At 48.6% G+C, this 13,557-nt stretch overlaps 1 protein-coding gene across 9 annotated transcripts in view; it reads left to right on the top strand.

The window, feature by feature from the left end:
* SLC39A11 (solute carrier family 39 member 11) overlaps positions 1-13,557 on the top strand; it is a 382,305-nt gene that overhangs the window by 59,551 nt on the left and 309,197 nt on the right. For 6 of the 9 annotated variants that reach the window (XM_057501667.1, XM_036900052.2, XM_036900054.2 and 3 more), the window contains exons 1-2: positions 9,142-9,278; positions 12,564-12,682. In XM_057501667.1, the coding sequence (XP_057357650.1) occupies positions 12,575-12,682 (108 nt within the window). In that variant the 5' untranslated portion in view covers positions 9,142-9,278; positions 12,564-12,574. Of the gene's footprint in view, positions 1-9,141; positions 9,279-12,563; positions 12,683-13,557 lie in introns of those variants that run through there. The other 3 variants (XM_057501668.1, XM_057501669.1, XM_036900051.2) reach the window with 2 other exon arrangements.

The raw sequence follows: 13,557 nt of genomic DNA, 5'->3' as shown, positions 1-13,557 counted from the left end.
TATTTTTTGGAAAACTTTAAAGAGAATGGGTGTTATGTCTTCTCTGTGTGTCTGATAAAATTCTGAGGTGAATCCATCTGGCTCGGGGGTTTTGTTTTTGGGTAGTTTTTTGATTACCGCTTCAATTTTGCTGCTGGTAATTGGTCTGTTTAGATTTCCTGTTTCTTTCTGGGTCAGTCTTGGAAGGTTGTATTTTTCTAGGAAGCTGTCCATTTCTCCTAGGTTTCCCAGCTTGTTAGCATATAGGTTTTCATAGTATTCTCTAATAATTCTTTGTATTTCTGTGGGGTCCGTCGTGATTTTTCCTTTCTTGTTTCTGATTCTGTTGATTTGTGTTGACTCTCTTTTCCTCTTAATAAGTCTGGCTAGAGGCTTATCTATTTTGTTTATTTTCTCTAAGAACCACCTCTTGGTTTCATTGATTTTTGCTATTGTTTTATTCTTCTCAATTTTGTTTATTTCTTCTCTGATCTTTATTATGTCCCTCCGTCTGCTGACCTTAGGCCTCATTTGTTCTTCTTTTTCCAATTTCGGTAATTGTGACATTAGACCATTCATTTGGGATTGTTCTTCCTTCTTTAAATATGCCTGGATTGCTATATACTTTCCTCTTAAGACTGCTTTTGCTGCGTCCCACAGAAGTTGGGGCTTTGTGTTGTTGTTGTCATTTGTTTCCATATATTGCTGGATCTCCATTTTAATTTGGTCGTTGATCCATTGATTATTTAGGAGCATGTTGTTAAGCCTCTATGTGTTTGTGAGCCTTTTTGCTTTCTTTGTACAATTTATTTCTAGTTTTATACCTTTGTGGTCTGAAAAGTTGTTGGTAGGATTTCAATCTTTTGGAATTTACTGAGGCTCTTTTTGTGGCCTAATATGTGGTCTATTCTGGAGAATGTTCCATGTGCACTTGAGAAGAATGTGTATCCTGTTGCTTTTGGATGTAGAGTTCTATAGATGTCTATTAGGCCCATCTGTTCTAGTGTGTTGTTCAGTACCTCTGTGTCCTTACTTATTTTCTGTCTGGTGGATCTGTCCTTTGGAGTGAGTGGTGTGTTGAAATCTCCTAGAATGAATGCATTGCAATCTATTTCCTCCTTTAATTCTGTTAGTATTTGTTTCTCATATATTGCTGCTCCTGTATTGGGTGCATATATGTTTATAATGGTTACGTCCTGTTGTTGGACTGAGCCCTTTATCATTATGTAATGTCCTTCTTTATCTCTTGTTACTTTCTTTATTTTGAAGTCTATTTTGTCTGATACTAGTATTGCAACACCTGCTTTTTTCTCCCTGTTGTTTGTATGAAATATCTTTCTCCATCCCTTGACTTTTAATCTGTGCATGTCTTTGGGCTTGAGGTGAGTCTCTTGTAAGCAGCATATAGATGGGTCTTGCTTTTTTATCCATTCTATTACTCTGTGTCTTTTGATTGGTGCATTCAGTCCATTTACATTTAGGGTGATTATTGAAAGATATATACTTATTGCCATTGCAGGCTTTAGATTCATGGTTACCAAAGGTTCAAGGTTAGCTTGTTTACTACCTTACTGTCTGACCTCACTTGCTTATTGAGCTGTTATAAACACAGTCTGATGATTATTTCTTTCCCTTCTTTTTCCTCCTCCTCGATTCTTCATATGTTGGGTGTTTTGTTCTTTGCTCTTTCTAGGAGTGCTCCCATCTAGAGCAGTCCCTGTAGGATGCCTTGTAGAGGTGGTTTTTGGGAGGCAAATTCCCTCAACTTTGGTTGTCTGGGAATTGTTTAATCCCACCATCATATTTAAATGATAATCGTGCTGGATACAGTATCCTTGGTTCAAGGCCCTTCTGTTTCATTGCATTAAGTATATCATGCCATTCTCTTCTGGCCTGTAGGGTTTCTGTCGAGAAGTCTGATGATAGCCTGATGGGTTCTCCTTTGTAGGTGACCTTTTTTCTCTCTCTGGCTGCCTTTAATACTCCGTCCTCGTTCTTGATCTTTGCCATTTTAATTATTATGTGTCTTGGTGTTGTCCTCTTTGGGTCCCATCTCTCGGGAGTTCTGTGTGCCTCTGTAGTCTGAGCAACTATTTCCTCCCCCAGTTTGGGGAAGTTCTCAACAGTTATTTCTTCAAAGACACTTTCTATCCCTTTTTCTCTCTCTTCTTCTTCTGGTACCCCTATAATACGGATATTGTTCCTTTTGGATTGGTCACACAGTTCTCTTAACATTGTTTCATTCCTGGAGATCCTTTGATCTCTCTCTGCATCAGCTTCTATGCGTTCCTGTTCTCTGGTTTCTATTCCATCAATGGCCTCTTGCATCTTATCCATTCTGCTTATAAACCCTTCCAGAGTTTGTTTCACTTCTGTAATCTGCCTCCGGATGTCTGTAATCTCCCTCCAGACTTCATCCCTTAGCTCTTGCATATTTCTCTGCAGCTCTGTCAGCATGTTTATGATTTTTATTTTGAATTCTTTTTCAGGGAGACTGGTTAGGTCTGCCTCTGCAGATCCTTTCTCAGGTGTTGTTCGAACTGTCTTGGACTGGACTAAATTTTTTTGCCTTTTCATGGTGAGAGCGGTGGCTGTAGGCAGGTTGTGGGTGTGTCAGCTGGGAGAAGAAAGTCCTTCCCTGCTTGCTGGTTGCCTTGCCCTTCTCTGCTGCCTGTGATGGTTACCTGCACTCCTGGAACAGCCACTGGGTTAGTTCCCTAAGCTGCTGTGGGCAGGGTCTCAGTCAGAACAGCACGGAGCCCTGTGGGAAGTGGCAGGCACGCCAAGTGTGCTCCTCTGTGGTAGCAGTGCCCCTCCCGGGCAGCTGTGTGCCAGCAGCGGCCTTTGGGTCTGGCCCGGGTGGCTGTGCATTGGGCTGGGATTCTGGTCAGCTGCTGGGAGCGTGCCTGCTCCCCCTGGCTCCGCTGCACATGCACACGGGGCTCTCCCACGTGGCTCCTCTGGCTTCACTGCCGCGGGTGCACACAAGCCGCGCCTGGGCTGTTTGGTCATCCTGCTGCGGGCTCTCACAAGCCTCTCCTGGTCTCCTCTGGTGCCGTTGGTGCATGGATCTGCTCCCAGTCCCTTCTGGTGCCGCTGTCCCCGGCACGCGCTGCCACTCTCCCACTACTGGGCCGATGTGTCGGGGTCCGCACCAGTTGGAGGAATGACTGGCAGGCTGCTTATTGCTGTGAGGGGCTTCAGAGCTGCACTGCCTCCCCAGCATTTAGGGCACCTAAGGTTCCCCGGGATTCCCAGCTCCTGGCTATGTGTCCCAGGACAACTTTGTCCAGCTATGGGGTCCCTGTCTCTTTAAGACTTGCAGAAAGCACTCGCTTTTCTTTTGTCTCAGGGGCGCTGGTTGCAGGGACCTTCCCACAGGTTTTGCTTTTCTGTTTCTCTAATATTCAGCACCATGTGCACCTTGTGTCTGCGTTCCGGGTGCAGATTTCTAGAGCTGGTTGTTTAGCAGTCCTGGGCTTTCACTCCCTCCCTGTTCCGACTCCTTTCTTCCCGCCGGGTTTTGGGGTGGGGTAGCGTTCGGGTCCCGCCTGGCCATGGCTTGTATCTTACCCCCTTCATGTGATGTTGAGTTCTCACAGATGTAGATGTATCCTGGCTGTTGTACTGTATCCACTGGTGTCTCTTTTAGGAATAGTTTTATATTGTATTTTCATAAATATATATGTTTTGAGGAGGAGATTTCCTCTGAACTACTCACGCCACCATCTTCCCATGATCCTCTGAGCCTTAATCTATAATGCAGCGATTTATAATGCAGTGCCCACTGTGTCTACACTGGCAGCCCTGTGAGGGCACAGGCTGCACCTGTCTCATTTCTAGTGTGTCCCATAGTAGGGGCGCAGTTGTGTTTGCTGAATGACTGAATGAACCAACATATTACTGATGTGATCCACAGAGCTGCAAAGGAATAGGCTCGAAGTAGCACTTAGTTGTCCAGTGCTCTCTGTTAGCAAACCTGCCGAAATGGCCTCCAAGAGTCACTTATGAGATACCAGAAGAGTAGGAGAAGGAAGTGTGCCAAATGTGGGGAACCGATTTATGCCGATTACCATCTCAGACACAGGGTGGATTTCATATTTAATCAGCAGTGGTTTTTATCTAATAATTCGCTCTTCCTAAGCTGGCAGTTGAGCAAAGCTTGGGCTTGCATCTCACATATCTGTCACAGCGCTGAAAACTTCTCTCCCAATAATAGAGTTGTCTGAAGTCAGTGGAGTTTGTACTTTTCTGCAGAATCAGTCATTTGGACAAAGGTGAGAAGGGACCAGATTGCTGGCTCAGTTTCTCCCCAATCCCTTGAGAGCAGCAGCTCTGCCCCTGAATTTCACTCAGACAAGTGGCATCGAGTCTCTGTTGGCTCCTTTGGATGGTGCTTAGGTAAGAGTCTGGTTGGAACCTCTTTATCAGTTTATCAGTCATTTTGGAGAGCAAAGGTCAAGAGCACCCAGATCCATTCCACCTGTTGGGGAGTCACTGCCCAAGCCCTTCCAGGCATCTCCATTTAGGAAGCCCTGTGGTGTAATAGGGTCCTGATCATGTCATCAAAACTTAAAATAACCAAGACCCAAAGGGGTAGAGGGAATCGAGCACACTGAATGTTTGATTATAGGTTCATTTTTCTAATGATTGTGCCAGGTTAAAGATTGTTTGGACAGTTGGTTCTCTTTTTCTTGCATTTTATGGAGAACCAAAAGCTAATTAGTGTTCTAATTGAGGCTGGATGCTTCTTGAAGGGCATGTTAAATTTTAAAGGGTGCATTTTATTATTATTTCATGCTAAAACAGTTTATTTTATAGGATTATACTAGGATTTCTCGGTGTGGCATTTCTCAGACTATTGACATTCTGAGTCTGATCACGCTTTACTCTGGGGCTGTCCTGGGTATTGGATGGTTACCAGCATTCCTGCTATGCCCACCAGCACACTCACAACTGCCTAATGTCCTGTGGAGCAAAATTGCCTTCGGTTTAGAGCCATTGGATGACAAAATCAAGTTATGATGGAGGCAACTGGGACAATCTGGTCCAGCATACAAATATTATTATTCTCTTAATTCTCAAGAAGGTCTTTCATATGTAAAATGAACTAACAAATAACATTTAAAAACATTGTTTTAAAGCTAACAGTTTTAAGAGTTTACCATGTGTCAGATACTGTTTTACGTATTTTTCCTGGAATAATTCATTTAGTCCGCATAAGAATCTTAGGATGGGGGCCATTGTAACTATTATTATAATTACCTTTATAGGTGAGAAACTGAGTGAGAGAGGGTGTGAGCAATCACTGAGCCAGCATAGCAGAGGCAAATGTGGCTTAGAATTTACCAATAGGAAGTGGTTTTAACGTGGTTTTTAAGGGCTGGGAATTTTTGTACAATGGTTGAGAATAAGCTGAAAAAGAAGGATGCAGGACAACAATATTCCTGTCAGACTGAAAACATATTGCCTAAACCTTTCTTCAGAATCTGGTACATTGCTGTTTCCTTTGCCTGCACTGGTATGTGTGTATATGTTTTTAAAATCTATTAATAATTAAAATTATGGTGACTAGTTTGTTTTGCTATTATGAATACGTATTTTCTTTTTTAAAATTCAAGTTATTAAAACAAAAGAAATAAAAATAGCTTACCCACTCCATATATAAAATAAACGCTTTTATATCGAGCAACTTATTCATTCAATAAATATTGGACTTACTATGTGCCATACACTGGGGGACACAGCAGTGCGAAAGACGGGCATGGTACTGCCCTCATGGTCCCCTCATGTATTTAGGGGGACCAAATAAATAAGAGCGTCAGATACCAGGAAGTGCCATGAAGACAATGAAGAAGGGCTTGGAAGGTCTATATTAGGTTGGATGTTCAAGGAAGGCCTCTCTGCAGAGGTGGCATTTCAGCTGAGACCCTAGGACCTAGCTAGGTGAAAACCTGAGAGATGTTCCAGGCTATGTTCTAGGGGGAACAGCAATTGCAAAGGCCCTGAGGCAGGAGTAGAAAGCAGACTGATTGGCTGAAGTAGAGTGGGGAAGGGGAGGGGAGTGGTGCCCGGGGCTCAGGTGGTCCAGAGGTGAGCAGAGCCAGGAAGCACAGGGCCACACAAGTTGAGGGAGGCGAGCTTGGGCTTTACTTCCAGGGCAGTGAGGAACCCTCAGAGGGTATTGGCAATATAGTAGACTGATGGGATTGGACATATATATTTTCAAAATCTTTAAAACACCTCTTTGGCTGCTGTTGGAGGGAGGTGCCCAGTGCGGCATCAGGGAGATGATTCAGGTTGTCAGGGCGGGATGAAGAGACAGCTGCTGTTTTGGCCGATGTGGTAGCGGTGGAGACGGAGTGAAGCGGATGTAGAAATCCACCACACCAGCAATAACCGCCTTACATTTTGACAGCACTTCTGTGGGCTGCCCATTCGTTTCCTTTCTCTGGTCCCCTCAGCATAGCAGAGCACCTGTTCCAGCCAGTTTACCAGCCACACTTTGTCTGGAAGGAACCGTTGCCAGGCTTATCGCAGCCCTCACATCAGTGGTCAGACGTCAGGAAGGGGAAGAAACGGCAGGCAGGAAAGGATGGCCAAGCAAAGTCACGTGTGTGTGGCTGCTCTCTGTACACCAGGGTCTGGCAGGGCGCCTGACACAGAGCAGAGGCCCCTGAAACACCCACTGAGTAAATGAATGAATGAGTAAATGAAGGAAGGGAATAAATAAATGAAGAGATGGTGGGTGTTACAGCCATTCAAGCTGCCAGGAGGGGTGCAAGGCTGGGGACTGGGTGCTTCACTCTAGTGACAGTAACCCTGAGATCCTCGGGTTATTGTTCCCAGACTCAAAATGAGGAGCCTGAGCTGGGGGGTGGGTTGTAGGGGTGGGAAATGTGTCCAAGGAGGCTCACCCGCCAAACTGGGGTCCTTCGCAGGCTGTCAGAGCTTGAAATCAATTGCTCTATTACCACCTAAGGGAAACAAGATCTCAGAAAGGGAGGGAAGAGGGCAGACTCACCGGGCTGGGTCCCTTCTGTCCACCTCCATCTCTGCTCCAGCTCCCCCGACCCCTTTTCTGCAGCACCGGCCACTGCCCCCTCTGCCCCTGCACCCCTGTTCCAAGTGGTGCTGGCAGCTTGCTTAGCCAGATCCACCACAGTGAGTCCTCTGGAAAGGGGCACTGCTCCGCTGCCCTGTGGTTCCTTTGCTGAGTGTCAAGATCAGTTAGCTTTATGGCCTTGCCACCTGCAGAGCACCCTGCTACCCTTTAATTAGCCTCTGCCCTGGTCTGTTTCTGAGCACTCCATCCCGCCTCCCCTCTCCTGATTTAGGGAGGCTGCAGCGGACCTTTGCTCTCTTGGGCCAGAATAGGGATGCAGGAGGCTGGGCTGAACACAGAGCCAGTGTATTAGCTTTAGGGACATTTTCTTGTGGTGGACCCTCAGGCACTTCTCACCCATAGGCAGTGTGAGAAAGACAGAGGCAGTCTGTGTGTTTGGATTGGTGGGGATGGGGGGGTGAGTGCGCACACGGTTCATTGGGAAAGATGAGAAATGGCAGGATTTGTCTCTTGGGGGTTGGCCACCCGCTTAGGGCACTGGCCTGGTTTAAGGGGAGTGAGAGCTTTGGCTGATCAGGGTGTTGAGGCCTGTTCTCTGAGCCCTGAGTGTCTGATGCAGGAAGAACTCCATTCCTGGAGTCAGCCGAGCTTGGTTTCCCCCACTGACCTGTCCACCTGGGGTCACTACAGAGCTTTCCTGAGCCTCAGTTTCCTTATCTGTGAGGTGGGGTGTCTTAGTCCATTCATGTTGCAGACTAGGTAGCTGATCTCCAACAGATTTATTGCTCACAGTTCTGGAAGCTGCAAGTCTGTGGTCAGGGTGCCCACACGGTTGGGTGAGGGCCCTGCTCTGGGTCGCAGACTTCTTGCTTTGTCCTCACATGAGGGTGAGGAAGGGGTGAGGGAGCTCATAGGGTCTCTTTTATAAGGGCACTAATCCCTTTCATGAGGGCTGCACCCATGAAATTTGTATGCTGAAGCCCTAATGCCCAGTGTATCTGCCTTTGGAGGGAGGGGTTTTAGGAACTAATCAAAGTTAAGTGAAGCTATATGGGTGGGGTTTTCATCTGCTAGAATTGGTGGTCTTATAAGAAGAGGAAGAGAGAGATTTCTATTTCTCCATGTGCACACAAGGACTGATCTTGGATTCCCAGCCTCCAGATCTGTTAGAAAATGAATGCCTGTTGTTTAGGCCACCCAGTCTGGTATTTTTTTATGGCAGCCTGAGTGACTGACAGCTGGTCTGGCTCGCTCCCTTCCTGGGAACCTCCTGAGGGCAGAGACCCTGCTCTGTCATCTTTTCTGCCTGATGCAGGGCATACCTACAATGGGACCAACAGTGGGAATGAAAGAGGCCCACTTCTGTGGGGTCCTCTGGCTGTGGCCACTGCAGTTAAGGACAGGATTTTTTTTTTTCTTGCCTATCAGATAAAACACAAGACACCCAGTTACATTTGAATTTCTGATATACAACAGGTGTGAATTTTAGCATAAGTTCAGCATAACAAATATGTTTTTAGCTTCAGTATATCTCAAATATTGTACAGGACATACTTACATTGAAAAAAATTTTGTTTATCTGAAATTAACCAGCTATCCTGTTTTTTCGTTTTTGGCTAAATCCAGCAATCCTACCCCTCTGTTGTTTTTAGGGAAGGCTGGAGAGTAAAGCCCTTGACCTGGAGCAGTGGTTCTCAAAGAGTGGTCCCTGGACCTGAGCACCAGTAACTCCTCTCCCAGCACAGAAAATCTCGGGCTCCACCCAGACTTCCAGAACCCGAACTCCTGAGGGTGCCTGACCTAGACAGTGAGACTAACGGGAGATTCCAGCCCCCGCCCCGTTCCCCTGCCCTGCTGCTCCTCAGGGCGCCTTGGGCTCCACTGCCCCAAGTACAGTAGTAGAGATGTTATCAGGGGCGTTACAGGCGCTCTTCCTCTGGGTGTCTGTGGTTTCACACCAGACTGCCGAGGTTTATGCACGCAGCGCCTTCTCTGCTTGGCCTCCCGGCTCTGCTCTACCCGCCCCGATCTGTTCCCGAGCCGGCAGAGAGCTGTGAACCAGAGAATTTATCTCGCGGCCGGATCTGCCAGCGGCGGCAGGGCGGGGCGGGGCCTGGTGGATGGGGGACACGTGTGCCGGGAGCGAAGCAGGAAGTGACTCCGGGAGCGGAGCCGGCGCTCGAGCTGCAGCGGGGCTGATGGAAGTGGAGAGGGGGCTTGAGAGGGCATCGTAGTGAGTCAGCTTTTCTCTCCTTCAGCGCCTTCGGTTGGGCTGGAGGCCCGGGGTCTGGGGCCATCAGGACAAGAGTGTGGGGGACTTGGAAGGGCAAAATGGAGTTTGGAAGGGGGTACCCTGGGCAGAGGAGACTGTTGGAGGAGAAGCAGGGCGGCTGTGGCAGGTGGCTAAGGAGGGAGAAGGGTGCCGGGAGTTCCCCTGCCCCTTTCCAGGGCCAGCAGGAGGGTGCTGACCTGCCTGCCTTCCACGGCGGTTCCGAGGATCCTCTTGATGTGGTGCTTCCCAGGGGGGCTGTTAGGGGGACCTGGGAGCCCCTGGGTGCAGAGGGGGCTACAACTGCAGCTGCCCGGAGTCCCCTCCCACTCGCTCTGGAGGTCAGCGGGACCTCTTAAACTTGACTGGGAATCTAGTTAAGGTGTCGCAGGCCTGCGATTGTGCATTTCTAAGCAGTCCCCCAGTCAGCTGCTCTGGGAGCACACCTTGACTAGAGGTGTTAGAGAACCGGGACACAGTCCTGTCGGCCCCAGCCCGAATCGTTTTGCTGCTTTCTCCTCGTGGAGGCTGGGCACGTGCGTACAGTTTCATTAAGCCCTATTTTCACATCTGCAAGTTCACCAACATCTCGAGGCTGACTCTGGGGAGCAGGGCAACAGGCTTAAAAGGGAGAGAAAAGAAAGAGCCTACATCAGCCGGGAGAGCCTCGTGTTGCCGTAGCGTAGTGGAACATGTACACACATGGGGTGGTGGTGACATCTTTCCGGCTGGAGTGGGCAGAGGATAATCCCCTCCTGCAGACGAATCAAGGTTCCCGTATTACTGTCCAGGAGGCTGTGTGAGCCCCATTGCAGAAGCTGCTTTTGAGGCTGACATGCCCCGTTGCCCGGGTGCTACTGGTCACCTATGGGAGAAAACTTAGTCCTCTCAGGCCCCTGCATCATCCGCCTTGCCAGTCCCTTGCAGGGCACGAGAGCTTACCTTCTGAGCTCCGTCTTTCAGAAGTTGTTCTGGTCTTAGACCAGTGCCTCTGACTTTAATGTGTATAATATGAATCCCCCATGGAACTCGAAGAAATGTGTGTTCTGATTTGGCCTGACTGGGGTGGGGCCTGAGACCCTGAATTTCTCATTGGCTCCCAAGGGGGACCAGTGCGACTGGTTCTCAGGCCACCCTCTGAGTTAATGAGGATTTAAAATAGCAAATGGAAGAAACTTCTCCCATGGGGCACTGGGCTTGTGTTGCCAATAATAATAGCTGTGGTTTTGGGGATGAAAAGAGTGATATCCCTTTTTCTTACATCTTGGTGCTCCAGCGTAAATGGGGACACGCCGAGCATAGTGTGTCCCTTTCAAACCCCGACAAGCTCCTGTGTTTGCCAGCCTATAAAACCCACGTTGACTTTGGCCTGTTGGCAGATGTAAATGGTTTCCTTTTTTTTTTTGTAGCTGTTAAAAGGCACAGTTAATACTGAGGAAAAAAAATTGCTTTTTGTTATGACCCGTCTTGGATGATAAGTACAAAGAGGATGACCGTGATGTGCCTTTCTTTGTAAACGCTGTTGGAAATTTTATCCACAAGCAGCTAGAAATAGAAGATTGGTGTAATGAGCCAGATGTCTCGATTTAAAAACAATCAAGAACAACTCTTTTTAGGGTGACTTAACAAAACGACCTATGTAAAAGGGTGGGTTTAAAAAAAAATTGTTTTTTCATTTTTTAATGTAGTCGCTGTCCTGAGTTCCATAGATGCTGTTTCTCTCAGAGATTTCCTGCCACTGGAGCCAAGCCTGGGCTTACCTGGGTTCACCTGGACTCTCAGCTTTCCTAGGTTTAAATCCTGGCTGTGTTGCCGAGCCCTTTAGCAGAAGGGCCCTGTTCACTTTCTGCCACGGTTTCCTCCCAGGGTCAGTAGAGAGCGTCTTTAACTCTTGATCTGCAAGCCCAGGGTTGCCGGCTCCTCACAGAGCGCTGGGCCTGGCATGTGGAGCCCATGGGGTTGTGTCCAGCCCTGTGGGTGCTGGAAGGCCAGTGGGGAGCTGAATGAGCCCTTTGAGATGAGGCCTGAGCCCTGATGTTTGTGTACCAGAACACGGGGCTTTTCAACAAACAGGCTTCTCCGCCTTGTAACTTTCCACAGTGATAATTGTATTCCCTATCATTCCGGAGCTAGAATTTTAAAACCTGGTAGTCTAGAGGAGGCTTTCTGAGCAAAAACAAGAAAGAATGGTATTTCCCTTTTTTTCCCTGATGGGCACTGTTGTAACTTCATTTCAGTAGCTGTGTGCTCAGTTGACTGGGGGGAAATGCCACTTACGGCTCCCTTTCCTTGTTCTTGCTGATGTCCTGTCAAGGTAAGTGGTTCCTTTTCATTTCAGCAATTATTTTTTGGGTGCCAGGAAGCCCTATTTTACAGAGGTGCCAAATGTGGAAAGGCACCATCCTGGTTCATAAGCAACTAATAAAAGGTGGAGGAGGCAAGCCCACACAAAGAAAGTGCCAGAGATGTGCCCTGGGACAGGAGTGGAGAGGGAGCAGGGCAGTATGGGATTGGAGCTGGCATTAGATGGGCACAGAGGATACTCTGGGGTGACGGCTGGAGATCAGGGAGGCTTTCTGGGAGGGACTGTCTAAGGAGACTTAGAGCAGGACCATCCAGGGCTTGATGGAGGTGCCATAGATAATCTGGTGCCCACACAGGGCGTTGTGGTTGAAGAGTTGGCAGGCTAATTGAGGGTCAGTTGATGGAGTGTACCCTTTGCAGGCCTTGGGAGCCGCCACGGGAGCCGCCCTGGGGAGCTACAGAAGATTGGTCAGGACTTAGGTGTGAGAGCTTCAGGAGAAGGTCTGAGCTAGTCCCTGGTATTGGGAGGAGACAGAACCAATGACAGGCAAGCTCAGGTAGACTAGGCAGAATGTTCTGGAAGGGTGCAATCAGACCCTCCTGTGCTCCCTTCCTCCAGGCTAAATAATCCACATCCTTTGAGATTCTCTTAGAAACTGTTGTCCTGTGTTAGACCTCTTTTGTGGGTTCCTCTGGTGTCTTCCCAGGTATCCCCACATCTCTCCTTTTGCAGTTAGATGGTTTCTAGTATCTGTGGGGAAGGATGAAGAGCCTGACCTGTGTGCTGCGTCACTGAGGTCAGTGAGGGAGGGCATGGCAGAAAGGTGCATACCACCAGCAGAGATTCAGGCCAGCTCAGGTGGAGGTGTGAGAACACCTTGGAACATGGGGTGTCCCTGAAAGGGACCGCCACCGGCTGACCCTGTCTTACTCCTCTGCACACAGCTGTATCCAGCATGCTCCAAGGCCACAGCTCTGTGTTCCAGGCCTTGCTGGGGACCTTCTTCACCTGGGGGATGACGGCAGCTGGGGCGGCTCTTGTGTTCATATTCTCTAGCGGACAGGTGAGTTGCTTGCTTGAGTCGGTTCTGGATGTTCACGGGGACTCTTAGCATTCCACTCTGCATAGTAGGGCTGCAAGCTCTTGAACGCCACCAGCCACCCCCCAGATTGCGGGGATTGTTTGTTTTCTGTCCTTTTATTTTCTCCCCTTCTCCCTCCCAGACCTGGAGAGCAGGTGTCCCTGGCTGCAGACATGCTGACCCGTTGCCTTCATCTCCCCTTCTGATTTGGAGGGGCTGGGAAGGGAGCAACCTAGTTATTCAGCCTCCTTCAGCCCCTTCCTGCCAGATTTCTGTCTTCCATGTAGTTTCTTTCAGGCCCGGCCCAGCTGGTAATAGAGGTGACCAAAGAGGAACAAAAAGGTTTTGGGTGTGGCTGTCCTGCTCTGCGTCCTGGAGTTAGTAGAGAGGATTGCAAAGGCCCTGCGGAAAGGAGGGGTGTCCACGCCCTTTCCCCTTTAGTCCATCTCCAGGGCTCTCCATTCCCTCCCCCAACCCCTTTGGAATAAATACACACAGACCCCTCCCTGCCCACCAGATCGCACACTCCACCCCACAAACCACGTCCACCCCATATGCTTGAATTCCGTATTTTTCTCCAGTCCTTGAATCCCTTCGCCCACAGGCCCTGCGTGATCCACCAAAAGCAGCTCAATGAATGATGAACGCAGACTTCCTGCATCATTCAGCAGGTGGCCTTAGACACTGGGTGTGGTAAGCCAGTAGGTGACTTAAGATCTGTTTAAACATACCATGACAGGGATCTGGAAACTAAAACCCATGCACTCTTGTGTCAGAAACCAGTAAAGCAGGTATTGAAGTGATAAGATCCGACCTCCTGCACTGCCCTGACCCCGCCCCTCCTCCGAGGGAGGCTT

Source organism: Manis pentadactyla, chromosome 4 (assembly GCF_030020395.1).
Source record: "Manis pentadactyla isolate mManPen7 chromosome 4, mManPen7.hap1, whole genome shotgun sequence".
In the NCBI taxonomy this organism is placed as follows: domain Eukaryota; kingdom Metazoa; phylum Chordata; class Mammalia; order Pholidota; family Manidae; genus Manis; species Manis pentadactyla.
The sequence above is the reverse complement of the archived record's forward strand: the minus strand, read 5'-3'. Positions and strand labels throughout refer to the sequence as shown.